The sequence below is a fragment of the Octopus bimaculoides genome, chromosome 4 (genome assembly GCF_046866305.1).
Source record: "Octopus bimaculoides isolate indiv1 chromosome 4, ASM4686630v1, whole genome shotgun sequence".
Classification (NCBI taxonomy): Eukaryota; Metazoa; Mollusca; class Cephalopoda; order Octopoda; family Octopodidae; genus Octopus; species Octopus bimaculoides.
Genome location: NC_142931.1, coordinates 18,466,655 through 18,493,596, shown reverse-complemented (window position 1 = coordinate 18,493,596; position 26,942 = coordinate 18,466,655). Strand labels below are relative to the sequence as shown.

The following is a 26,942-nucleotide window of genomic DNA, read 5'->3' as shown; positions in this document are numbered from 1 at the left end:
TTTAAATGAAAGATTCATATCTATTGGTAAAATCTGTTGCGAAGAAAATAAGAGCCATTTACAAGCTAATAAAGTGTTATAATAATTTCTGTCATTAACAAATGGTTAGCTTAATTACAGGAAGGCAATAGCCATTATGTATTACTTGTGTTGTCATTGCCATATCATTGGGCAAGTCTTTTATTAAACAAAGGAACTTAGAGAAGATTTAGATTCTCTTGAAGTTCGTTTTCAGAAGGAAATATATCCTTAATTACTGTTTTAAGGTGGTGAGCTAACAGAATTGTTAGCATGCCTGGCAAAATGTTTAACAATATTTTGTCGGTCTTTATGTTCTGAGTTTCAATTCCGCTGAGGTCAACTTTGCCTTTCATCATTTCAATACTGGGGTTGATGTAATTGACTAACCTCAACCCCTAAGTCTGCTGGCCTTGTGCCAAATTCTGAAACCAATTATTGTTTTAATTCATGAGGAATTATATTTTAACAAAACACTTGAATTGACAGCTGTGTCTTTACTAACAATTCCCTTATGGGTCAAAACTGTCCCTAACAGAATTTAAACCTAGTGCACTGATCAATATTAATGTTTCCATGTTGTACATTACCCCCACCCCCACCACCACCACCACAAAAGGAGAAAAGCAAAGTTGACCTTGGTGGAATTTGAACCCAGAATGTAAAGACAGACGAAATACTGCTAAGCATTTCGCCTGGTGTGCCAACGTCTCTGCCAGCTCACTGCCTTAGTGACATCAATATATGAAACATAGTCATAACTTCTAAGCGGAATCATTGCTAGAAAAAAAATATTGATCACATCATTTGCTAATTTATCCCAGTCACAATTTTTTGATTACTAATTCTTCAACTGAAACTTAAATGTTTTAACTAGTTTGTTATTGAGGTTCATTAAATGGACTTAAAAGCAGACAAACAAAACTGTCGTATTTCATTAACGGAATCAGCTTTCTTTTATTAATTATTAATTACTGTTCTCTAAACATTAGAAACAGATTCCCTGAAATAAGTCATTATAGAATATTGTAGCAAGAGAGGAAAGTTAATTATTTTTGTAAACAGTAAATAATTTCAGATTTTAAGTGCTTGAAATTTTGACATGCCTCACCAGCCTGACATTTTCCATTCTTATTGTTCCAGTAGTTTTCTGCTTCAATTCATAAAATAGAACTTTTTAATACACATGAACCAGTCAAGACAACTAAGAATGATTACCATGTTAAGGGATGTCTAAGAGAATGGCAACAACTGTCAAAACATCAATAAGTACAGATAATCAAATCTCTGAAACTAGGAAATAGTTAGATTCACAACGACGATGAGTGACTCCCAAGGAATCAAATCTACCATAAACATACTGATACAATTCTCCTTGTACATGTCTGATTCAGCTATCACCTGAGACTGTAATCATACAAACCAGGCAAACATCATGACAGATATACTTTGACAGCTACATAGCAATTCACACCAGTGACCAAAGCATGTCAGAATGTATAGGAACAGTCACAACTGTGTTTCACCTCTTATAACAAACCAAAACATGCCAGACTGTACAGACAACTGGTAAGTATAACTTGTCAGGGATGGAAGACTGAACATTTCCTCTCAGCGTTCAACATTAGATCATCTCAAAAATGACAACATGGATATTAGTTACAACTAGTATTATGATGATTGTGATGTGAAGGTGTTGATTCACAGAATACATTCATATACTGAAGAACATGAGGATTAAATTGTGTTATTAGATTTACCTACCTGGCAAAAAACTGACAACGTATATCAGTCCCAAGAAATATATATAGTCGTCAGCTAATCTTGACAAAGGGTGTGAATAACACCTACATTGCAAGAAATAGGAGCTAAAATGTTCCAATGCAGTTACAAAGTACATAACATATACCCATTATGTGCTTTGTAACAGCATTGGAGCATTTTAGCTCCTATTTCTAGCAATGTAGGTGTTATTCACACCCTTGATCAAGTTTCCTTAATGACTATAATTTTCTTTTATGGTATAACATTGCAAGCAACTGTTTTTATTAATTTATATATATATACATATATGAGAGCTGTGCGAGCCATGTACAGAGATGCTGCCAGTAAGGTGAGGGTTGGAAATGAGTACAGCAATGAATTCCGGGTAGAGGTAGGGGTCCACCAAGGTTCCGTCCTCAGCCCCCTCTTATTTATCATAATCCTCCAGGCAATCACAGAGGAGTTAAAGACAGGCTGCCCCTGGGAGCTCCTCTATGCTGATGACCTTGCCCTAATTGCGGAGTCACTATCAGAACTAGAGGAGAAGTTTCAGGTGTGGAAGCAAGGTCGAGAATTGAAGGGCCTTAGAGTCAACCTAGCTAAAACCAAAATCCTAATAAGTAGGAAGGTAGATAAAACACAAACCCCTTCAGGTAGATGGCCCTGCTCAGTATGTAGAAAAGGAGTAGGTAGTAACTCTATAAGATGTACCCGGTGCAAGCTATGGACACATAAGAGGTGCAGCAACATCAAAGGCAGGTTAACTAGCAAGTTAGTTTTTGTTTGTGGCAGATGTTCAGGTGCAATAAAGACTGTAAACAAACAGGAAACAACTTCTATCTCATTCCAGGGTGAAAAACTAGAGGTAGTCGATAGCTTCCGCTATCTGGGCGACCAAGTTAGTAGTGGGGGTGGGTGCGCTGAAAGTGTAGCTGCTAGAATAAGAATAGCCTGGGCAAAGTTTAGAGAGCTCTTACCCCTGCTGGCGACAAAGGGACTCTCACTCAGAGTAAAAGGCAGACTGTATGACGCATGCGTACGAACAGCCATGCTACATGGCAGTGAAACATGGGCTGTAACTGCTGAGGACATACGTAAGCTCGCAAGGAATGAAGCCAGTATGCTCCGTTGGATGTGTAATGTCAATGTGAATACCCGTCAGAGTGTAATTATCTTGAGAGAAAAGCTGAACATTAGAAGCATCAGTTGTGGTGTGCAAGAGAGACGATTGCGCTGGTATGGACATGTGGTGAGAATGGATGAGGATAGCTGCGTGAAAAAGTGCCACACCCTAACAGTTGAGGGAACCCGTGGAAGAGGTAGGCCCAGGAAGACCTGGGCTGAGGTGGTGAGGCAAGACCTTCGTACATTGGGCCTCACTGAGGCGATGACTACTGACCGAGACCTTTGGAAATGTGCTGTGCGTGAGAAGACCCGGCAAGCCAAGTAAGATCGTTGCCAGTGCCCCTGGACTGGCTCTTGTGCGGGTGGCACATGAGATGCACCATTTTGAGCGTGGCCGTTGCCAGTACCGTCTGACTGGCTCCCGTAGGATTTTCGAGCGAGATCGTTGCCAGTGCCCCTGGACTGGCTTGTGCGGGTGGCACATAAAAGACACCATTTCGAGCGTGGCCGTTTTCGTGCGGGTGACACGTAAAAGCACCCACTACACTCTCTGAGTGGTTGGCGTTAGGAAGGGCATCCAGCTGTAGAAACTCTGCCAAATTAGATTGGAGCCTGGTGTTGCCATCTGGTTTCACCAGCCCTCAGTCAAATCGTCCAACCCATGCTAGCATGGAAAGCAGACGTTAAACGATGATGATGATGATGATGATGATGATGACATATATATACACATATATATATATACTTGTATATACACACACATATATATAAATACACATATATACACACACACACACATATACATATATGTATATATATATACATATGCATACATATGTATACACACACACACATGTATACATATATATGTATGCATATATATATATATATATATACATATGTATGCATATATATATACATATATATGTATACATGCATAGATTGGAGCCTGGTGTTGCCATCCGGTTTCACCAGTCCTCAGTCAAATCGTTCAACCCATGCTAGCATGGAAAGCGGACGTTAAACGATGATGATGACATACATACATATATATGTATACATACATACATATATATGTATACATACATACATATATATGTATACATACATACATATATATGTATACATACATATATATATATATATATATATATGCATGCATTTTAAAGCCTACTATAACATACAATAAAACAAATTTGCTTCCCAACCACATGGTTCTGGATTCAGTCCCACTGTGCAGCACCTTGAGCAAGTATTTTTCACTATAGCCTTGAGCTAACCAAGACTCTGCAAGTGAATTCAGCAGACAGAAGCAGAAAGAAACTTCTCATATACACACACACTGAACATTAAACTGAACAACTGCTCAATACTTTTTAGTAGAGTATATATTTAGTAATGCTGATAGTGACTCTGATGTCACTAGTAACCTTTTCTCTGCAAAAATTCACAAGTATATACAATGATTTCACTTAGGTATAGTGATACTAATAACCAGTTTTTAGAAACTAAATTTACTTATGCTTTACAGTAAAGCATTAAGCAAGTACAGAGCAGAATATCAATTAATGAACAGCAAAAGAACAGGAGTAATGTAATCACTTTCATTAACTTACAGTTATTTCTGCTATGCTGTGCATTGAAAACTGAGTGCTTGTGCAACATCTTATTGCTTCCTCAGAACCAGAAGTTATAGGATGTTGCACAAGCATTCAGCTCTAAGTGCAGTTTTGTACTGCAGAAACAGCTGTAAGATAATGAAGTTAATTACATAACTCTTATGTAATTAATTATGTCATTAATTGCTATATAAACTTACATTAATCCTGAATTTTCATATTAATGTGAGAAAGTGACAGAAAATATTAAGATTTCATTCCCCCCATCTCCAATTTTAAAGCTCACTTCACGTGACTGGTCACCCAATAAACTACCCTCTGTGCAACACAATTTTTTCAAGATACCTTTTTACGCCCCATTTCTTGTGTTTGCAACAGAGAGAGAGAGAGAGAGAGGAAGCTTTCTTTACTAATGAGTACTAACAGTGACAAATAAGAACATTTACAATTTTTGGTTGTCTCTCACGGACACATTCAATTAATTTTAATTATTTAATAATATCATTTATAAATAAGGTTAACAGTCAATAAATGCTTGTGTTGTATGATGTTGTGTGACAGAGTTGTAGGTGTATGTTAGCATCTCATACAGTGTGTTTGTGCCATACAACTGTATGTACATGTATGCACGTGAGTGTCATACAGGTGTACAGTTGAGTGACAGTGTAGAGAGGTTCTCAGTCTGATAGATCAAACTGGTAGCTATTTCTTCCTTCTCTCTCTCCACCCTGTTCATACCAGAGAGATACCTGACCTGATCGTTATATCTGCTATTCTTTTAGTACCTCACTGTATTTTCAGCGGTTTCATCTCATGTTAGATGTTGGCAGACAAATTCATTTTGATGCAGAGAAGGCTGCTGGTGGTGGTGGTGTTGGGGAAGATAAATCTTGTTGATATATAGGTTCGTTTCCACTAAATGATTGACATTTTAAGGTAGGCAGCTGCACAAGTGTGCAAAGAGAGCTAGCAGGGTGCAGCTTAGAATTTATAATAGTCTGCTGAAATGAAATGCTTCAAATGTTACTCTTCTGTTCATGTTATAGCAGATTACAAGTTGTCATCTGAATAATCTAAAGTTTCTAAAGACATTCATAGTAAAGCCATTTGCAATAACTAAGAAAGAGCTCAGCTAGCTAAACTAATGAGCATTAACAGTGACAACAAGAACATTTAGAACTTTACACTGCTTTGCAGTATTATCGTTATTACTAGCTGACCCCCGTACTGTTAAAAAGAACAGTTAATTGTAGTATTTTATATTTGAAAAGGGTACAGAAAAGTGAAAAAAAAAAAATCAAACAGTGCTTCAACTCTGTGTGTGTGCATATGTATACATTTATATGTATGCACTGCTTACCTTGATATGAGATCACCATGTTGTGATGCATGTGCCTGGTGTACCCTTATCAGACAGGTAGTCGTGATGGGCAAACTGGGTTTCATACATTTTACTCCAGCGTCCCTTTTGATGGCATGCACTACGCTCTCACTCAATAATAATAATAATAATAATAATAATAATAATAATAATAATGATAAAAATTAGAAAAAAAACTGAAAATAGAAGGACCTAGCCAGAGTGATGATGTGATTGCAGAAGACTAAAACAACAATTATTCCTGTGATAATTGGTGTACTTGGTACAATACCCAGTCTTCTACCTAAGAGAGTGTATGCTATTGGAGTTAAGACACACGTTGTTGACCTGCAGAAAAATGCAATCCTGTATTATGTAAGAGATTTGAGGAGACTTGTTGTTACCAAATCTAAAGACAGCATCCCTGTTCACTAATATAACATATAACAACAACAAGTCATACATTCAAAGCTAAATTTAAGTGTTAGTGACATCACTTATAAAGCAGAACATCCAATAAATTAATGTGTGCATCATAATAAGGTAGTTATGGGTGTGTGCTCGCACATGTGTGTGTGTGCAGTAGTGTGTGCACATGGATGTACAGTTATGTATTCTTGCATCACAAAGTGGTATAAGTGTGTTCTATTATCACAGAATAATTTCTTTGTCTACTTTCGATGCTTGAGAATATTAGTGATAGTAGTAGATTGTATTTAATCTGTGGAACCACTATTCCAAAGAATCTCATTCGAAAATGAGAAGCACTAGTAAATAAATCTGATATTAAAATCATTATGCGCACAAGGAAATTGCTTCTAGATTTTGATAAGTTAATCAGGATTTTTAAAAATGGAAACAAACAGTTTAATTTCTTCATAGTGTTTCACAAAGGGGTTGAAGTATGTGGAGCTATTGGAATTTATAAGACATCTCCTTTATATAAAATTTTCTATCTTGCAAGGGGTTTTAATAGAGATGATGGTTACATATTCTCACACAAGGTGAATAATTGGAATCTAGATTGTTTTACAACACATTAGTAAAGTTATTTAGAATAACAGACTTCAGTATCATAGTTAATATAAAATGTAGCCTAAAAGATTTATTGGACATTATTTTGGAAATGAATAAACTCTAGAAGACCCGGCAAGCCAAGTGAGACCATAACCATGGCCTATGCCAGTGTTGCATAACCGGCCCATTTATGAGTAAACTTCAATCATTGAGTAGCATACTGTGCTTGAGGACACCTGCTGAGTCAAGTGAAACCATTGTCATCACCAACACCAGTGCCACCTGACTAGCTCCCGTGCTGGTGACACATAAAAAGCTCCATTTGAGTATGGTTGATGCCATGATCACCTGACTGGCCCCAGTCCAAGTGGTATGTAAAAAGCACCTACTACACTCTTGGAGTGGTTGGCATTAAAAAGGACATCCAGCTGTAGAAACCTTGCCAGATCAGATTGGAGTCTGGTACAGCCTCCTGGCGTGCGAGTCCTCAGTCAAACTGTCCAACCCATGTCAGCATGGAAAGCGGATGATGATGGTGTTGAAGGATACAAACGATTCCCTTGTTATTCTAATAAATTTAGTGCACAATATAGGTAAAGGGATATCCTCCTTTTCTTCAGAGGTATCTCCATTTAATATTGCTTTTCATTATAATAATGAGTAACTATAGTTACAAATCTTTTATCATCATCATCATCGGTATTTTATCATCCACTTTTCCATGGTTTCATGGGTCAGACGGAGTTTATTGAGGCAGATTTTCTACAGTCAGATATCCTTCCCGCTGCCAACCCTCACCTGTTCCCAAGCAACACAATATTTCTGCATGGTCAGATATGTTTTCCCGGAAGATTGGAAACAAACAGTACCACTTGTATGGTGGTGATACTCATTTACGATTATCACACTACATCAAGACAAAGAGATAGCTAAGTATAAAAATAAAATATTACATGATATTTAGTTTAAAAGTTTGTACTCGAATCACTAAAAACTTTACAGGACTGAAGCACATGTGCTGCCAAGAACAATTAGTGTTTAAATTCTTATATTCATGGCAATAAAGTGTTTTCTTCTAGCGTTCTGTGTTTTTTACAGACTTTCAATGTCTTCGTTTAGAGTGTATTTGTACAACATAATTTTTTATTACAAGTTATATGTATAGTGAGATTTAATTACAGATGAAGACAACATGGAATTACATTTGCAATTCATCTGTGTGTGGCTTGAATCGTTCACACCATTGTAATTGATAAAGAATTGCCTTCAATGCTTGCATCAGCATTAACTTTTCAAAAGATTTATTTCTGGTTGAATTTGAATTCTCATACATACACTCATGAACATATACTTAAACATCAACTTACACACACACACACACACAAATCTGTACATATGCATAACAAATCTATGCATGCACAAACAAACAGACACATATGGCTATTTTTGGCTATTTTCAGAGTAAATGAATATCTTTTATCTTTTACATGTTTCATTCAATAGACTGTGGCCATGCGGGGGCATCACCATGAAGAATTCTTAATCAAATGAGTTGAACTGAGTACTTTTGCTGAACTGTTAGGTTAGAGGAACGTAAACACACCAACACCTGTTGTCAAGCAGTGGCAGGGGACAAACAGATACAAAGATACACATACATAGTTACACACACACAAACAGGCTTCTTTCAGTTTTGAAATCTACTCACAAAACTTTGGTCAGCCTGAGGTTGTAGTAGAAGACACTTGCCCAAAGTGCCATGCAGTGGGACTGAACCTGGAACCATGTGGTTACGAAGCAAGCTTCTTACCACAGAGCCATGCCTATGTCTATTTAAAAAATATTTTCATCATAGATTATTGAACAAATATAGAAAACTGATATCTGTAGCTCTAGCATAGTATATGACTATAATTAATTTTAACATAGTATATTGACCACAGTTACAGATTTAGTTTTGCTAAAGCCAATAAAAATAAATTTAAAAAGGAAATGAAATATTTATCACAAAATTGCTATAAAATTGCAAATTTGTGATAAATACTTTCTAGAAAATTGGCTTAGTGCCATAAAAAAAAATTGTTCAACAAATACATGTTCTCATAAATTTGACTATCATCTTAAAAGTAGGCAAAACTTCATTTACATTGAAACTGTTTTATTACAAATTCCTTTTAAACCTCTCACCACTCTGCTTCAGCAAAACAATATTAAGACATTACACTATATCAGCACCAAAAATCAGACACACTTTCTGCTGCATGTATCTATTTAGTTTTTAATCAATTTATACTTCAAAGTTCTCTCCCCTTTGCTCTTATTGAGAAGACTAGTCATTAACATTAACATTAATGACTTTATTCTCATTGCAAGTGTATAATTTCAGTTGATTAAACATTTGTTTAGATTCACTACATTAAGAATGCTGACCCATGCTTAACTGTATAATTATACAGGTTAAATCAATGAAGACCTCACTCTACCTGGTTGATATAGAAGAAATAGCAACCAATATCTGCGAAATCATAGCTCACTGTCTTTAAAAAAAGGGACTCATTGCATACGATGGTCCTAGTTACATTACATCTAAAATGAAGGTGAGATGGTCACAACTGGAATGCTTTTGATCATAAGTCTACTTAACCAAAGGTAAGCACCAGCAACAACAATGCACATGATTATGTTGTAATTGCATAAGTCATTAATCATCTACAGAAAATTTACTTTAATGAATATTAAACAATATGTAAAAGTATTAACTTTGTAAAATAATCAACTTTAAATTGTTAGGAATCTACAGGAAGAGATATTTGATCCGTGTTTGGATCTTTTTCTATTTTATGTTAAATCTATTTTATGATGCGGGTTTTCCAAATATGGCATAGTTACAAGTATTCGCAACCTAATGAAAAATTATCTGGCTTTCGACCAACAGTTATTCTTTAATCAGTAAACACAGGCCAAGTCTATCAGAAAGCTAGCCTAATATATTAAAAGTCAACATGATCAAAACACCACTGGAAATGTATGGGAGTTAACTTGATAAGAATTATAGCCTGGTGTTCGATGATGTCTTGGAATTGAATGCTGCAATGTAAATCATAAACTGGCAACACATTAGTAGGCTTTCAGCCAACAAAGCATCAAGAGATTTTTCTAGAAACACACAAACACACACCTCTTATATCTGAGAGTTGGCTAGACATTCTACTCAGTAGCATAAACTTTTATTCTCAAGCAGACGAGATTGGTGACATGATTCATCAGTAAATGGCTTTTTATACTTTATAACATCAAATACTGTATGGCATTAGTGGTTTCATCAACCATTTTTCTCAATATATATAAATGCAAAGCTATTCTAGTTTCTATAAACTACAGCTAAATATAAATAAATAGGTTTGTATAAAACCTTTCAGTAAAGCAAATTACAATAATTTAATGATAACTAAGATGTAAGGAAGAAGATTTTCGACCATAAATACGATTAGACATGAACTTACTGATAAATTGTCTTTTCCCCCCTCACAGATTAAGAAAACAGTTTCAACAGGAGAAATATATTAAAAGATCTACCCTGGAGACAGAGTCATGTTATTTTTTGAATTAAACATTCAAAGCTTTCTATAGTATAATTTCTAATCCCAAGATAGAACTACCAAAAATGGAGAGTATATTTAGGATAAATTTAAACGAGAGCATTTTAAAATTAATGTCAGAAAAGTATTTGTTGTTGAAGTTATCAATTTGATTTATAAATACACAGAAAATTATTTATAAAAAAAAAAGTTATTTTCTTTCAAAATAAAAAGAAAAGAAATCTAGAGATGAAAATACAGAAAACTGAAAGACCAGTTGCAGATGCAGAACAGAAGTAGTTGACCATGTGACACAGGGCCGGCCTTAAGCCAACTGGACCGACTGCTCCCAATCAGGCTCCACACCCAAGGGGGCACCACGCTCAAGGAAGCCACATCCTATACTGCGAAATTTCATGAAGGTGGTCTCCCTGAAGTTTAAAAAAAATCTACATAAAAATGCTCCTTAATAAAAGAACATACCTTTTACACTTTAGCGATACAAGATACCAAAAGATAAAACCATTCATCCAAAATTGCTTGGGTCAGCCTTGCTGGTATTTTTAGTGTATGTATGCATGTATGTATGTGCATATCTGGGAGTGTTTATGGGTATGTTTGGGTAAAATATTTGTGTGTGTGAGAGTATGTATGTGGCTGTTTAAGTGTATGGTGAACTGAATGTATATATGTGTGCATATGTTTGTGTGTGAGTTGCTATATACTTTGTATATGCTTAATTTTGGGGAAACTTTTTTATTTCAATACAATGTATTTTATGTGTGTGTGCATATTAAAGAAAGCAAAGAAATAAAACAAAAATGACGAAAACAAAAGACTGAATGTGTGTGTAAAAGAATTCAGTGCTCAGTATTTTGGCCAAGGGAATTTCTGTCAAAGAGACATGGTTAAACAAAGGTCAAAAGTTCAATTATTTTTCATAGTGGTTTCCCTTGGCTGAAGTCTTTGTATTTGTGTGAATGTACACCTATGTATGCTTATGCTAATATGTGTATGATCATACGTATATGCATTTTTTAGTGTGTGATGAATTGTATACACACACGCGCGCACATGTGTGTGCAGTGAGAGAAGGAGAGATGGGGGAGGTGAGATAAAATTTCTTGACTTTTTGTTCAAAAGAGAAAATCTCTTAGCAGTGACATCCATTCAGGTTTTTGGACAAGCACAAGCACACAGTGGTACACACACACACACACACACACACACAAGACTATAGTAGAAGACATTTGGTGTAACACAGTGGTGCTAAACCCAGAACCATATAGCTAAGAAACAGGCTTCTTGTCCGCAGACAGGACTGTGTTTTCTACAACAGAGGTTATAGAAAAAAATGTAAGGTAAGTTCAATTATTTTTCATAGTGGTTTCCCTTGGCTGAAGCCTTTGTATTTGTGTGAATGTACACCTATGTATGCTTATGCTAATATGTGTATGATCATACGTATATGCATTTTTTAGTGTGTGATGAATTGTATACACACACGCGCGCACATGTGTGTGCAGTGAGAGAAGGAGAGATGGGGGAGCTGTAGAAACTCTGACAGATCAGATTGGAGCCTGGTGCAGCCATCTGGTTTGCCAGTCCTCAGTCAAATCGTCCAACACATGCCAACATGGAAAGCAGATGAAAAATTCAAATTATTAATTTACTTTTTATGTCTATCTCTTTTAGCGTAACATCATGCTAGTAGTAGTAGTAGTAGTAGTAGTAGTAGTAGAAGCAGCAATTATAATTCTAATAGCAGAATTATGTTTGAACTATTTCATAGTTTTTTTGTTTTTTTTTTTCAGTAGCAATTATTATAAAATTTTAATGAAACATGATTCTGTTATTGGATCATCATCATCATTATTATTATTATTGATATTGTCCTCAATGTCCTGGGTCTGAGTGGCCAATAAAAGAAATCAATTCTTCTTCTTCCTCCTCTTCTTCTATTGTTATTATTATCATTATTGAAGGTGAGCTGGCAAACTTGAACATTGGAAAAAAAAGTTACAAATCCCCACCCCATCACACCACAATTTTATGTTTAGAGTTCAAATCTCACTAAGGTCAGCTTTGCCTTTCATCCTTTTGGAGGGTTGATAAAAAAAAAACACCAAGTCAGGCACTAGAGTCAATATTAATGACTAATGTTCTCTCTCTCAAAAATTGCTGGCTCTGTGCTCAATTCAAAACCATTATTATTATTATTATTACTATTATAACTACTGCTATGAAATAAATTGAAATTGATTCTGCCTCTTAGAGCAAAATGCTTGGAGGAATAAAAAAGATGCCATCCTTTGATGACAACAGTGGATTCATAAATGTGCCCAGCATGGTCAAACTTGAAGGTGATAAGCCAGACAAAGGACACGAATACCTGAGTGTATACCTCACTCACTACATAGTTCTCTTTAGTAAGTTTAAACTGCAACCAGAACTAAGGGAAAAGGATTTTTAAAAAACAGAAGAGAGACATATGCGTTCAAATATCAAACAGTAGCAGCAGCAGCAGTTTCAAATGTTACAATATCTAAATATTGTACAAAGCCCACTTATGTGTACTTTTCCTTCATTGGGCACTAAACTCTGCTTGCGATGACCTGTTGAGGAAATCGAAATCAAAATCAAATTCGATGACAGCACCACATGACTGGCATCTGTGCGAGTAGAGTGCTAAGAGCATCATCCAAGTGTGATCCTTGCTAGAGCAGCTGACTAGCTCTCATGCCGGTGGCACGTAAGAAGCATCATTCAAGCGTGATCATTACAGTGTTACCTTACTGGCACTTGTGCTGGTGGCACGTAAAAAAAAAAATATTCGAGCAAGGTTGTTGCCAGTGCAGGTGGCAGGTAAAAAACACCATTTGAGTCTGGCCATTGCCAGTACCGCCTGACTGGCCCTCATGTCGGTGGCACGTAAAAGCACCCACTACATTATCGGAGTGGTTGGCATTAGGAAGGGCATCCAGCTGTAGAAACTCTGACAGATCAGATTGGAGCCTGGTGCAGCCATCTGGTTTGCCAGTCCTCAGTCAAATCGTCCAACACATGCCAACATGGAAAGCAGATGTTAAACAGTGATGATGATGTTCACTTTAGTAACAGGCTTTAAACACAGGCGCAGGAGTGGTTGCGCAGTAAGTAGCTTGCTTACCAACCACATGGTTCCAGGTTCAGTCCCACTGTGTGGCGAGTGTCTTCTACTATAGCCTCAGGCCGACCAAAGCCTTGTGAGGGGATTTGGTAGATGGAAACTGAAAGAAACCCGTCATATGTGTGTGTATACATGTATGTATGTGTGTGTATGAGTTTGTGTTTGTCCCCCCAACATCACTTGACAACTGATACTGGTGTGTTTAGGTCCCCGTAACTTAGCAGTTCGGCAAAAGGGGCCGATAGAATAAGTGCTAGGCTTACAAAGAATAAGTCCTGGGGTCGATTTGCTCGACTAAAGGTGGCGCTCCAGCATGGCCGCAGTCAAATGACTGAAACAAGTAAAAGAATAAAAGAATACATGGCCAAGAAATCAACTAAATATTCCCGTTTGTACATTCAGAAAGACTCAGAATCCTATTAGCTAATGATTAATAATGCTACCACCTATCCATCCCCATATAATTATTTTATAGTTAGCTGCCTTAATAATGTCAAACACTACAAGCATTGAAAAAGTTTTCATACAGTTAACACCTAAAACAAATTTATTCTCTGAATATTTCTACTTTTCTATACCTACAAGTATAAATTATTGTACGGATCACTTGTCACTATTTTGACAAGTGCAGTGAAATATATACTTCATTGAACAGGTACAATAATGCTAGAACATATTCAGAGTTGTCTCCCATACTTGTCCAAAGGCTTAGAATTGATATTAGCCAATAACTAATGTTTTCTAATTAGCTTTTTGAGGCTCTCTGCATTAAGAATGGTCTCTAATTTTGGCACAAGGCTAGCAATTTTGAGGGGAGGAGGTCAGTGGATATCATCGACCCCAATACTTGGCCGGTACTTTATTTTATGTATTCTAAAAGGATGAAAGGCACAATTGACTTAAGCAGAATTTGAACTCAGAATGTAACAAACTGGGAGAAATGCAGCTATGCAATTCATCCAAAAGGCTAATGATTCCACCAGTTGGTTGCCCTTCTCACTATTGTAGCTATGGACCATGTAAGCTACACCTGGACATATAGATATGAGTGAGAAGAAGAAGAAAAATTATAACAAACTAGAACCTTTAGGGAACGGTTTGTTTAAAAGGGTGAATAGCAAATGAGAAGAACTAAAAAAGAAATAAATATGAAGAATGAAAAGAAATAATGGTGGAAACAGATAAAAACAAAATTGATCAGAGAAGCTGAGAAAGAAGAAAAAAGAGAATTGAGAGAACAAAAGAGAAGTTGATCATAATGTCTTTTAAAAAATGGTAAATGTGATGAATTAGAAAACCAAGTTTAAAATAGGTGTAAATTATATGTGCGGATATTGAATATTTCTTTCACTAGAATATTTCTTTTTATAGTCATAATCACACGCTGACTATAATAAAAGTAGAAACTTTAACCATATAAAGTGAGAATATAATCTAATTGTAAAGTAGCTGCCAAAAGTAGATTGACAGAAATCTTATAAAATATTTTTCATTCTCCAGTTTTGATAATGTATAATGTATAAAACAGATTGGCAGTATTCGTTGCTGCAGTAAGCAAAAATTCCCAAGATATTGTTCTTTCTTATCTTTAATAATTCAGGATTATATTTGCTTTCAAGAAATGCCTTTGCTGTAATAAATCAATATCTGATCCTAAAAAGAACAAAAGGAAAAAAAAAAAAAAATCTATCGTTGTTACTTATGTTGATTTTTTATAACATTTTAGCTAATTATTTTATCCATGATCCTAGTAACAAGATTTGATAAAAGCATCACCTCATGAAATCTTAAAGTACCTGAAAATGATCTGCTTTCACGCTAATACAGATTTTGCATTCCATTAATCTTTTGGTAAAGCTACACACACACATCTTTTAAGGAGAGTTATTTTTGTATCTATCAACCCTATCAAAAATATATTCATTTAACTATTACATAACTCACAAAGGTATACTTCTTCCACTCCATTTTATGTTCACACCTGAAATCAAACTCCAAAGAAATCAACTAAATTATCTCATACAACTTTAGAACTTGACTCAATCACTCTTATCCTCACCTCGAAGACAAAAAATTCCTGTAACTAGCTACAACACCTGTTCATCCTTTCAGTTTTATCATCAGGTGATTTCGTTAAAAATTACGATAATTTTCAGAGCAAAATTAGCAAAGAAACTCTTTGAAAATTTAGATAACATCTACACTTTTTCTTAGGGACTTTTTCTTTGGTAAATTTATCAAGTGCAATGCAAGAAAATCCAATATAGGAAAAAAGCTATCTGCATCGAGCTCCTTTTCAATCAGCATGCATTATCCATTTAAATTACATGCACATACCTTTGCAATTCTTTCTCTCATGCACACATCTGCCAATATCTGATATTGCTTTTTCAGCTTATTAATACTCAGTCATTCATGCAAGGTAGCATTAATGTCTGATTATGCACAGCATGATCCTCTTTAGTTATTACAGAACTTCTGCATTACTACTTCAATACAACAATTCCTAAACATGCTTTATTCAAACAGTCCTTTGTTTGGATAAAGAATCTCTCAGTTCCCCCATCGTAGGCATGTGTTTTCTGTTATAGCTTCAGGCTGACCAAAGCATTGTGAGTGGGTTTGAGAGACAGAAAATGAAGGAAGTGTGTGTGTGTGTGTGTGTGTGTGTGTGTGTGTGTGTGTGTGTGTGTGTGTGTGTGTGTGTGTGTGTGTGAGCATTGCATCCTTGTGATAATTATAAATGAATGTCACAAGCAGTGTTCCTTGTTGCTTGTCTTCGGTAAAAACATTCTAGTCATAGGGAAATATTACCTTGCTTGGAAATGGAAACAGGTGAGAGTTGGTGACAGGAAGGGTATCCGGTTGTAGAAAATCTAACGTCAGTGAATTCTGCCTACTCATGCAAGCACGGAAAAGTGATATTAAACCAATGGAAATGATGATGAGGATGATATATATGGAGAAATGGTCTGGGACCTTAAACTGTGATGTCTGTCCTTGAATGTTGGAAAGAAGTTAGAACTTAATACTGCATAGCTGATGCAAATATTCTTCAGAAATAGAGTAAAATCTCTTGTGGACTAACAGCTGCACTGGAATACACTATAGCAAACAGGTTGATATTAATCAGGACTAGTAGGGAGAAAATTATAAGTTTGGGATATTTGGGATTAGAATTAGAGGAATAGATGATGTTTCTGCAAATTTCGTGTCTTTTGGAAATGAACAGCTTTATTTCCAAACAAACAATTGATTGGTTGAAGCAGGTATTAGAAGTGTCTTTTGCTTTTAAGTTAGAGAGTGGCTGAAAATGCAGTGGGTGTGGCAAATAAATAAATAAAAAATGACATGGGAGGAAACATTTGGAATAAAGTTCAAAACCAAGGGCAACTTAGAATGCAAAAAAAAAAAAAAAAAATTGGGTGGAATAACAATATATGGCTGACTCATTCAACCTATGACATGGAGAAGAAGAAAATAATCTGTGGAACTAATGATGATGATGATGATGGCAATAATGAAAATTATGATAATAATGATGCTGATGCTACTGCTGAACAGTGATTACTAATTTACTGTTTATCAAACTTTTAAACAAATAATAATAAAAAAAAGATAGAGGAGAAAAAAAACCTAAAAGCTAAAATCAACAAACTTCAAAGTAAAATTCAACTTGTCAAGAATGACCTCATCTCTCTAAGCAACCACTGATAATTAGAAGGCAGACATTTGAATGTGTATCAAACAAGAAATCTCATATTTCAGTTGAAATAGGCAGCCAGCCACCCACCATCAGTTACTAATTACTGTAGTTCAGTACATCTCTTACATTTTACCTACCTCACTCTACAGAATTAAATTTCTATCTTCTTTCAATTCTTTCTAAATGTCATTATGGAAGATATTTGAGTTGATAACAAACATTTCAGTGTTAATGGCAGAGATAACACACATTCGTAGTTGTTTGTTTCTACATCCATATCAAGTGAGGACATGGAATGTAAACACACATGTAACAAGCTTCCGTGCAGCCTCCATCTACCATTTTCACACACAAGGCATTAATTGATATGATGCTACAATGGAAAACACTTACCCAAGGTGTCCTGTAGCGAGACAGAACTCAAGACCACATGCTAAAAAAAGTACCCTAACATTTACACATCCCACGAATAATCTGTCTCCCAGCCTTTGCACCCCATCTGCATTCACTATCACAGCTCATGCTAATGTATCACTCAGAGAGAGAGAGAGAGAGAGAGAGAGAGAGAGAGAGAGAGAGAGAGAGAGAGAAAGAGAGAGAGAGAGTGTGTGTGTGAGAGAGAGAGGGAGAAAATCCCATCCCCTTGTTGTTAGCAGAGGTAATAACTCCTTGTCTTTTTACCCCCTTACACTCATTCTGAGCCATTAAGATTTCAGTAACATTTCATCCACCAATGCTGACAAGGTCACCAAGGTAACAGAAGCTATAAACTATTTCTATAGTGCTTTTGGAGCATTGCAAGCAATTCACATAACCAATGCTCTGAGGGGTTCACTACTACTGTGTATTTATTTCAAGTGAAATTTTCATTCACTATCAGCCTGCTTTGATCCATTACACCTCTTGTCATAATATACAGTACAATATGGAATTTCTACTTACTCTCTTTCCATTCACTAATGCCATCAGAATCCTGTCTTCTTTCTTGTTGACTAAAACTTTTTGCCAAGTTTACTCTGAGAAATCTTGCTTTTAGGTTTTGTTACTATGTCTGGAATTTTTTCCCTCTAAATCTTCCACAGACTTTGTTATAAGAACTAGATCAGGGGTGGGGAAATCCCTACCCGCAAGTGCAATTGTGCCCGCAGGCTGATATACTTGTATGTACAAAATATAGTAAATTCTTCAATTATAAAAATTTAAACAATACCCCTAGGCCTATTTGTGACATAGCTTGCATTTCTACTACAAGTGAAAGCAGTCAGACTTGAACAGGAATCGTCCAGTAATTGTCATTTGAATGGAAATTTTGTTTTCACTATAGAACACATATTACTAGGTTTGTACCACCACCTTGAGATCCAACTACACTCTAACTGAGAAAACTAAAAACGTATTGAATGTATCAAAATAATTTTTATATGAAATGAAAGCTGAAGGATTGCAGAAGATACAATGTAAAACTTATTGATATCCATCTCTGCCCTCGGACCTTTTTCTTTGGAAATTTTTGCCCACCCCACTCCTGAACTAGATCATCAGTTTATAAGAGCTCCCACAAGCAACTAGTCCTAAACTCCACTATTATGGTCTGCAGGATTATAATAAATAAGAAGCGACTGAGAACTAAGCCCTGGTGAATACCTATTTGCACTTCATGTATCTCTGTACATGGCTTGCACCACTCTCACCAGTTATTCTTTAACTGTTTTCTTAGTGACCACCAGGCTATAAGATAGTGTTACTCTGCCAAAAACTTTTATGAACTTCTCTTGTAACCTCATTATGAAGAGAGCATCAGTGGTACTCTGACACGAGACAAATCTGAATTTCATCTGATCTCAGTTGGTTCTCTCTTTAATCAATTGTGCAATTTAGTTCCCTCTCTCAGCTGCCAAAAGATATTTTTTTGCTATTCCAGTAACAAGTGTCTAAATCACCAAGAATTTGCTTAACTTTGTATACAATAATTAAAAGAAAAAAAATTTTTTTTTAAGTGAAGGCACTACAGAAGAGAAGGAATTTAATCAGGCTGAATAAAAGAAAATATGAAAGACAAATTAATTGCCTTGCATTCAAATACCATCTATTTGCATCCAACTTGAAAATATCTACCTACATATTCATATAATTACAATAAATATGAATTGTGAATATTATTTAACTGCACTGCTGTTATGAAGCTGTCTTTACAGAAAGGTGGATGAAGCGCTATAATTTTCTCTACATTTAGGAATCAGGCAAACTACTACTTTATAATGCAACCAGGAAATGTTAAAGAGCTTCTAGTAAATGATAAGAATACTCTATGGGCAAACAGATCCAAGTACTTCTCCTTTACAAGATATTGTTTGGTCTAGTTATGTTAATCAAATATTCAAATTGTGTTAATACGCATACTATTCGAACACGGGTATAGTTCAAGATACGTTTCAATTCCTCTCAAAGAAAGTACAGAAGCAACTAATTTGGAATTTTGCTTTGAAAGTCAAGATAAACATAATGACCAACACGATCTGATTACAGATAATGATAGACTCAAGAAACACATCCTTGAGTCTATCATTACATATAAATAAAACAATACATAGCCTATTGTGAATTTTTAAAAAGACTTCTGCCGATTCAAGAGAAAACACTAACAAGCTTTAATAGCTTAATAGAAGGGGGCAATATATGTCAGAGTCTGATTATCTAAATTATAGTCTCAAGTAACAAGCAGTAGCTTTTACAAGTTTGGCCAGCACAAAATTGATCATTTTCCAACTAAAATATATTTAATACTGGAGCAAAAGGATTTTCCTCCTTTTTACAGCATAGCAAAATATATTTAATCTGAGTCGAGATTGCAAGTAAGAGCGATTACTTCACTTCAACATGGACTGTTCCCTTTTCTAGGTCATTTCTGTGGCTTTGTTAATTAGAAATAGAATAGCCCCTTATCTTACACCCCAAGTTCAACAAACAATCCCTATATAAAGTTCAATGTTTTTAATAACATTGCAATATGTTGTGCATGACTTGGGGGTTATTCTTGCAAGTAAAGATAAGAATATAAACAAATTCTTTATTCTTAGAAATACATGTCACAAGTTGATTTAGCATCAGATTTATTAGATAACATAGAAAACAGCCAAACAATATATTTTTTTAAAGAATTATTTCATGATATTATTGTAGACAGGCTATAAGAAACTTTTATTTCAGTGAAACTAAAAATAACTTGATTTTCCAGTGAATTCAGAAAATTTGAATTCTTACTTTAATAGTTGTTTGTAGATATATGAAATATATACAAATTGAGACAACTATGTAGTAAGTATTAATTATCGTAAAAACTTCTGAATAATTATTTTCTTGAAATATTACTCTGAAATAGTTAAAATTGTAGTATCTTACCTTTGGAGCTTTGCGCCCACCAGATTCACCGCTGCAATTGAAAAGAAAGAAAAAAGTAATAAATAATTTGTTTTTCAAAGGAAATATTAGTATTAAAACTGAAAAACTAGGTACTGCATGGAAAAGAAAACTAATCTAGTTATTCTTAACAATTAGATTTAATATTAAACAAAAATGTTATTAATTATATTTTTGGAACAGTAAAAACATTTATTTAAAGATAATTTTGTAAAAGTCAAGCAGTAAGATTACAAAAGGCGATTATGTTTGGGGGGGGGGGGGGTCGTTTATATTTGCAATAAATCAACTGTTCTGAATCTAAGTTTCTGTTCTAAGTTGCAGTGATTCATTCTAGTAAAGCCTAAAGAAGTCTAAGCTACTATGTATCAAATGGGTTCTCAAATATGTATAGGCATATCAGAGACCAAAATGAACAAACTATAGCTGTACTGGTACAGATAAAAATAATTTCTAAACAGCCTTCATATACCTTGTTTTATCTAAACACTTAACCTTCCCCACCCCCTCTCTCAGCAAATATAATCTTGAATGCTTATTGGCTTTTATGGTCACTGATCTCTTCAATCTACCAGGACAAAATGGCTGCCATTAATGAATAAAGCAATACATTCCTAGGTAACATTTTGATTTTGTACGACTGAAAGAAATTTAAACATTAGAAAGCCTAGCTGCAAGAGAAATATAAGAATGTAAACACATTCTTTGAATGTTTTTGTTGTACTTTCACAGTATTCATTCTCTGCTCTTCATTTCCCCCCTACTTCTGTCGTATCCTGCAGCATCTCCTTGCCCTTCACCCCTATTTCCTTTTCTCTCACTGCCCTTTCCTCCACACACCTTCTCTGCCTCTTCAACAGTCCTTCTCCTGTTTCCTTTGCTGACTTAACCACACAATTCTGCACACCTTTCTTTTCTTCCATGGCCCTCTCTTCAGATTCCTCTCTACTCTAGTCTATTCTTTCTTTCCTTTTCCCTTTTCCTCATACAACTTATAATATTGGATAATCCCAGTATTTCCTTACTCATCACAATGTTGAATAACCCTTACACCTCCTACCCAATCACCTTTCAAATCTATGCCTCCTTTTTTTCTCAATGACTCCTGTCACTAATCCCTTTTCTCTCCTCTGTTCCCTGCCATACTTCCCTATTCTTTCCTTTTACTTAAACTCCCTAATCTCTCCACCTAGAATCATCGCCCACTTTCTATTCTATTCTCTCTTACTTATAGGGGTCACTTTAGGCCCTTAGTCATGTAAGTTACAGAATGATTCTCACTATTGCTGGTGCCACAAAAAAATATCTAAAAAACTACCCAGTACACTCTATAAAGTGGCTGACGTTAAAAAGGGCATCCAGCCTGAGAAAACATGGTGAAGTGGAAGTTAGCGCATGGCAGAGATCTCCAATACAGACCTCCAGATGTTGTCAAACTGTCCAACCGAGGCCAGTATGGAAGCTGGACTTTAAATGATCTTGATGATGATGAAAAGCATTTCTTTCACACAGCATTCTGATATTTAAATTGATTTCAATCCTGATTCACACCATGTTGTGCATAAAATGTTTATCATTTAATTATGTGCTTCCTTTAAATTGAAAAACATCAATCCTTGCCCAGATTAGCCTTAAATTACTCAAATTAACTTTTACAAATTTTACTTTACATTGAAAATTTTAGCTGTTAATTCATTCATAAAGATATCATTCACATTGGCAAGGACTTCATGGTAAAAAAATACCTGTTTTAAAACCGTTGAATCTAAAAGAGCATTTAAAAAGTAACCCCCAATATTTTTGAAGATGAATTTGTTCTTAACGATAATGAATTAAGCATTTATAAGGCTTCATCATTTGTTCCAGTGGTTTCTACAAATACATTTCATTTGGACAGAATGGAAAAAACAGAAAAGCATGTTTACAATATTTTAAAAAATTTTGCTACGTATATATATTGTCAAGCAGCTATTTGGATGTGTGCAAAGGTGACGCTTCTGCAATATTAATTAATTAAAAATTCCTTCCATTAATTTCTAACTCAGTAGGGAATATTTGTATGAGAAAAATTCACAAATATATTCATTAAAAAATATTTTATACACACACACACACACGTGCGTGCACAAATTTATATATATATAGTGAAGAAATAATATTCTAAAAAATGTGGAAGTAAATAACAAATATGGTTATAACAATGAGAAATAATTTTATTTTGTCCAAAGTTAGGTGAAGAGTAATAACTCTAAAATATTAAAAAACATTAAAAACATGTTGACTACTCTTTTTTTTTTTTTTTTAATACAGTTGTAAACATGTTGATTTCATATATTTCGAACTAGCATTTAAATAGAGTAAAAAGAAAATTTAAATAAAATCAATTGCAAAATATATAAGAATGTTATAGAAAAAAATTGAAATATGAAGTTGATTACTTTTTTTTTTTTTTTTTTTTTTTTTACTAGACAGAAAGGAAATTGGTAAAAACTATTTTTTCCATAAAGAAGAAAACTGACTTTTAAAATATATAAAATGTAGTTTCAGTTATTCTACAGTCGAAGTTATACACAGACTTAGTAAAGAACGAGATGCTGTTATATGAAAATCCAGATTCAGTTTTATATTAATATATTTTATTATTTCATTTCCTACTGCATTGTTTGAAATGCTTTTGTTGTGCATAGAAAATGAAAATAACTTGACCTTTGATTAAACATGAAAACTTTCCCTTCAATCTAATTTAGTCTACAATGTTTATCTGATTCCGAGATAAACATCGAAGAAAGTTTTTTTTTTTAAAAAGGTTAAATTGATCACACCTTGTGCTGTAATTCCTCTCAATTTTAAAGATTAAGTTATTTCACATTATATAAAATAAAAAAAAAATTTTTAAATCATTTACAAATTTTCTCATCAGAGTAGCACAGCTACCAACTTTCTTTTATTTACTACTTGATGAGATCAATATATTAGGAAATCTGCTTAGAGATTTAGGAATTTCTGGAACAGAATATATTGTTTACTGAATGAGACTATTAGAAGTCTGCTTACTCCCATTAGTCAGTATGGTTCTGTTGAAAAACATGTTCCCTATATCTTAATTCATTCTGAAACTAAAGACTTTAGTAAAATAACTTGTTTTTATTAATCTGGTATTTGGAACTTAACATGAAATTTTGATGGGATGTTTTAATTTAAAATCACTAAAACAGGAAACTTGTATCAAAGAACTAGGAGCAGTTTTGGATAGATTGGTACATCATTATCATGATCATCATCCTCAACAACAACAACAACAATATCTAACATCCGTTTTCCATGTTAGCATGGGTCAGATAGCTTGACAGTAACTGGCAAGGCCAAGGGCTATACCAGGTTCCACAGTCTGTTTCAGTATGGTGTCTACAGCTGAATGTGCTTCCTAATGCCAACCACTCTACTGAGTATACTGGGTGCTTTTTACATGGCTCCATCACCATATCAAAAGGATTGTTGTTGTTGGCACTCCGTCGCTTACAACGTCGAGAGTTCCAGTTGATCCGATCAACGGAACAGCCTGCTCGTGAAATTAATGTGCAAGTGGCTGAGCACTCCACAGACACGTGTACCCTTAACGTAGTTCTTGGGGATATTCAGCATGACACAGTGTGACAAGGCTGACCCTTTGAATTACAGGCACAACAGAAACAGGAAGTAAGAGTGAGAGAAAGTTGTGGTGGAAGTGTACAGCAGGGTTCGCCACCATCCCCTGCTGGAGCCTCGTGGAGCTTTAGGTGTTTTCACTCATTAAACACAATGCCCGGTCTGGGAATTGAAACCGCGATCCTATGACTGCGAGTCCGCTGCCCTAACCATTGGGCCATTGCGCCTCCACATTTCAAAAGGATTAACCTTATTGATATCAACATACCTTAAACAGAGAGTGCTTGGTTCTATGATAAGAATGAGTTGTATTCAGTAACTTAGGGTGAAAACTAGTCTGAAAAGTTCTCCACAGAAATCCTTAATGTCAAGTCTATGGATGCCCAATGTCGGAAGATTGATTAACAAGATAGCTGTTGTGTCTTTGTAAGAATTACTTCATGCATTTATGTCATGAATGTTATGCAAATACAGTTCTATAACATGATTACTTGGGCAAATACATCACAAATAAAAATCTCAATCACAACCATCAGCAAACAGAACGTTCATATATTGAAAGACTTTGCTACAGTTCATAAAAGAATAAGATATTTATAAAATGTATTTATCTAAACCATGATAAAACTACCACATAAGCACTGAACTTTAATATTGATGTACAAAAGAACAAAAAAAAAATCTTTCTTTTCTCCATTTCTGCAAGAAATACTTAGCAAATCAAGTGCCCATAATGTAATAACACTGTCAACTTACAAAGTACAACTTTGAGTATGATTTCCTGTTCAGTTACAAACCACTTAACTGTTATTTCCTTATATTTAACAGGACAGATCAGTAAAATCTTAACCAATGAAAACAGTTATGATTTTTATTTAACAAGAATGCTTTTCTTGTTAAACCAATGAAATTCCTTTTCTCCCTTTCTTCTCCAAAGGCTGTCTCTAGATACTTTCTCTTAGTAAATAGCAACTCACTTTTCTCTTCAAAAGAAAAATAGACAACAAAAGGAGAACAGCAGTGTTTTCAATCAGGAAATTCATGAATGCTGTGTGGCTAAGTCCTTCCAGTTTCTATCTTGATTTTTCTAACTTTATTATAGAAATATAGAATAAGAATAAGAATAAACTTGAGGTCGAGAATTCTATTACATACAAATATTAATATTGGTTTCAAATTTTGGTACAAGACTAGCATTTTCAGTGGGAGTGGAATGAGTGGATTAAACCCACTCCAGTGCTCAATTGGTACTTGTTTTCTCAATGCTGCTGAGCATCTTGTCCAGGATGCTAACAATTCAGCCTGCTAGCCACCTTACAAATATTAATATTCAACTTTTGCTTTTTACATTCCAGAGTTAAAGATACAAGTAAAGTTTATAGAGTAGAGTTAATCCAATCACATATGAAAACTTGGCTTTGTGTCGAGTGATGGATAAAATAAAAATCAATGCTACAATACACACACACACACACACATATATATATATAAAACTACTGAATATATAACAGATTCATGCCAACAGGGAAAACAAAAATTATGATGGATGATGACATCTTTTAATGTTATGAGAATCTTTTTTTTGTTTCCTGTTCAACATATATATATATATATATATATATATATATATATATATATATATATATATATATTTATTCGGTTTTAATGGAATCTTGGGCAAGTGTCATCAACTACAGCCCCAGGCCAAATGAGGCTTAGTGAGTGGATTTGGTAGATGGAAACTGAAAAGCTCATCATGTATATTAAAGAATGTGAAAGGAAAAGAGACCTTTGGATGTCCTTCCAGACAGACAAGATTGATGTGGTTGATGTTCATGATGAAAATCTGTAGGTCAGTCATTTGAAAGAACAATGTGAGAAGGGTAGAATTATAAAGATTTGCATTTCATGGTGGTGGTGGTGGTGGTGGTGGTGGTGGTGGTGGTGGTGGTGGTAGGAAGCAAAGGTTTTAATGCAGGGCCTAGAGGAGAAATCTATTAAGAGTGATGGTAGGAAGAACGATTGGTGGATCAGGTGGTCCTGGCTGGCAAGGGATACAGTCGTCTAGTTCAGAAGAGCAAAAGCTTTTCATTTCTATATTTTAAAATCCAAACTAAAGGGTTTCTACATGGAGATCCTGTGAGGCTTGAGAAATTGATGTTTCGTTTGACTCTCTCTGGAGATCAAATATGGGCATCAAAGGAATTCTAGTGGGTTGATGTTCTGGCAAATAAGGACTATACACTGTTGCGTGTGGTAATAGGAGCAATGATGCAAGACAGTATGAGAGGCAAGAAGTGTCGGAGAGAGGAAACAGTGAGTCTGTGAGTGAGAACTGTGTATTGACGAGCAAATCGTTGTCAATTAAAAAACTGGCATTATTTTGGATGCAGTCTCATGTGCATAGGCATTAACAACATCCCACAGATACAAGTAGAACCCCAATGCAAGTCAACTGATACTAGAGAACTGAGTGAGTGCAATATTAACGTTGAATTTGAATTTTTGCAGGTTAATGGAAATG

The 26,942-nt window shown here is 35.0% G+C and overlaps 1 protein-coding gene across 50 annotated transcripts in view; it reads right to left on the bottom strand.

Moving 5' to 3' along the window:
• Positions 1-26,942, bottom strand: part of LOC106881370 (kinesin-like protein KIF13A) — a 692,738-nt gene that overhangs the window by 444,987 nt on the left and 220,809 nt on the right. For all 50 annotated transcript variants that reach the window (XM_089350407.1, XM_089350417.1, XM_089350419.1 and 47 more), the window contains one exon: positions 20,756-20,786. In XM_089350407.1, coding sequence (XP_089206533.1) covers positions 20,756-20,786 — 31 coding nt within the window. The remainder of the gene's footprint in view (positions 1-20,755; positions 20,787-26,942) is intronic.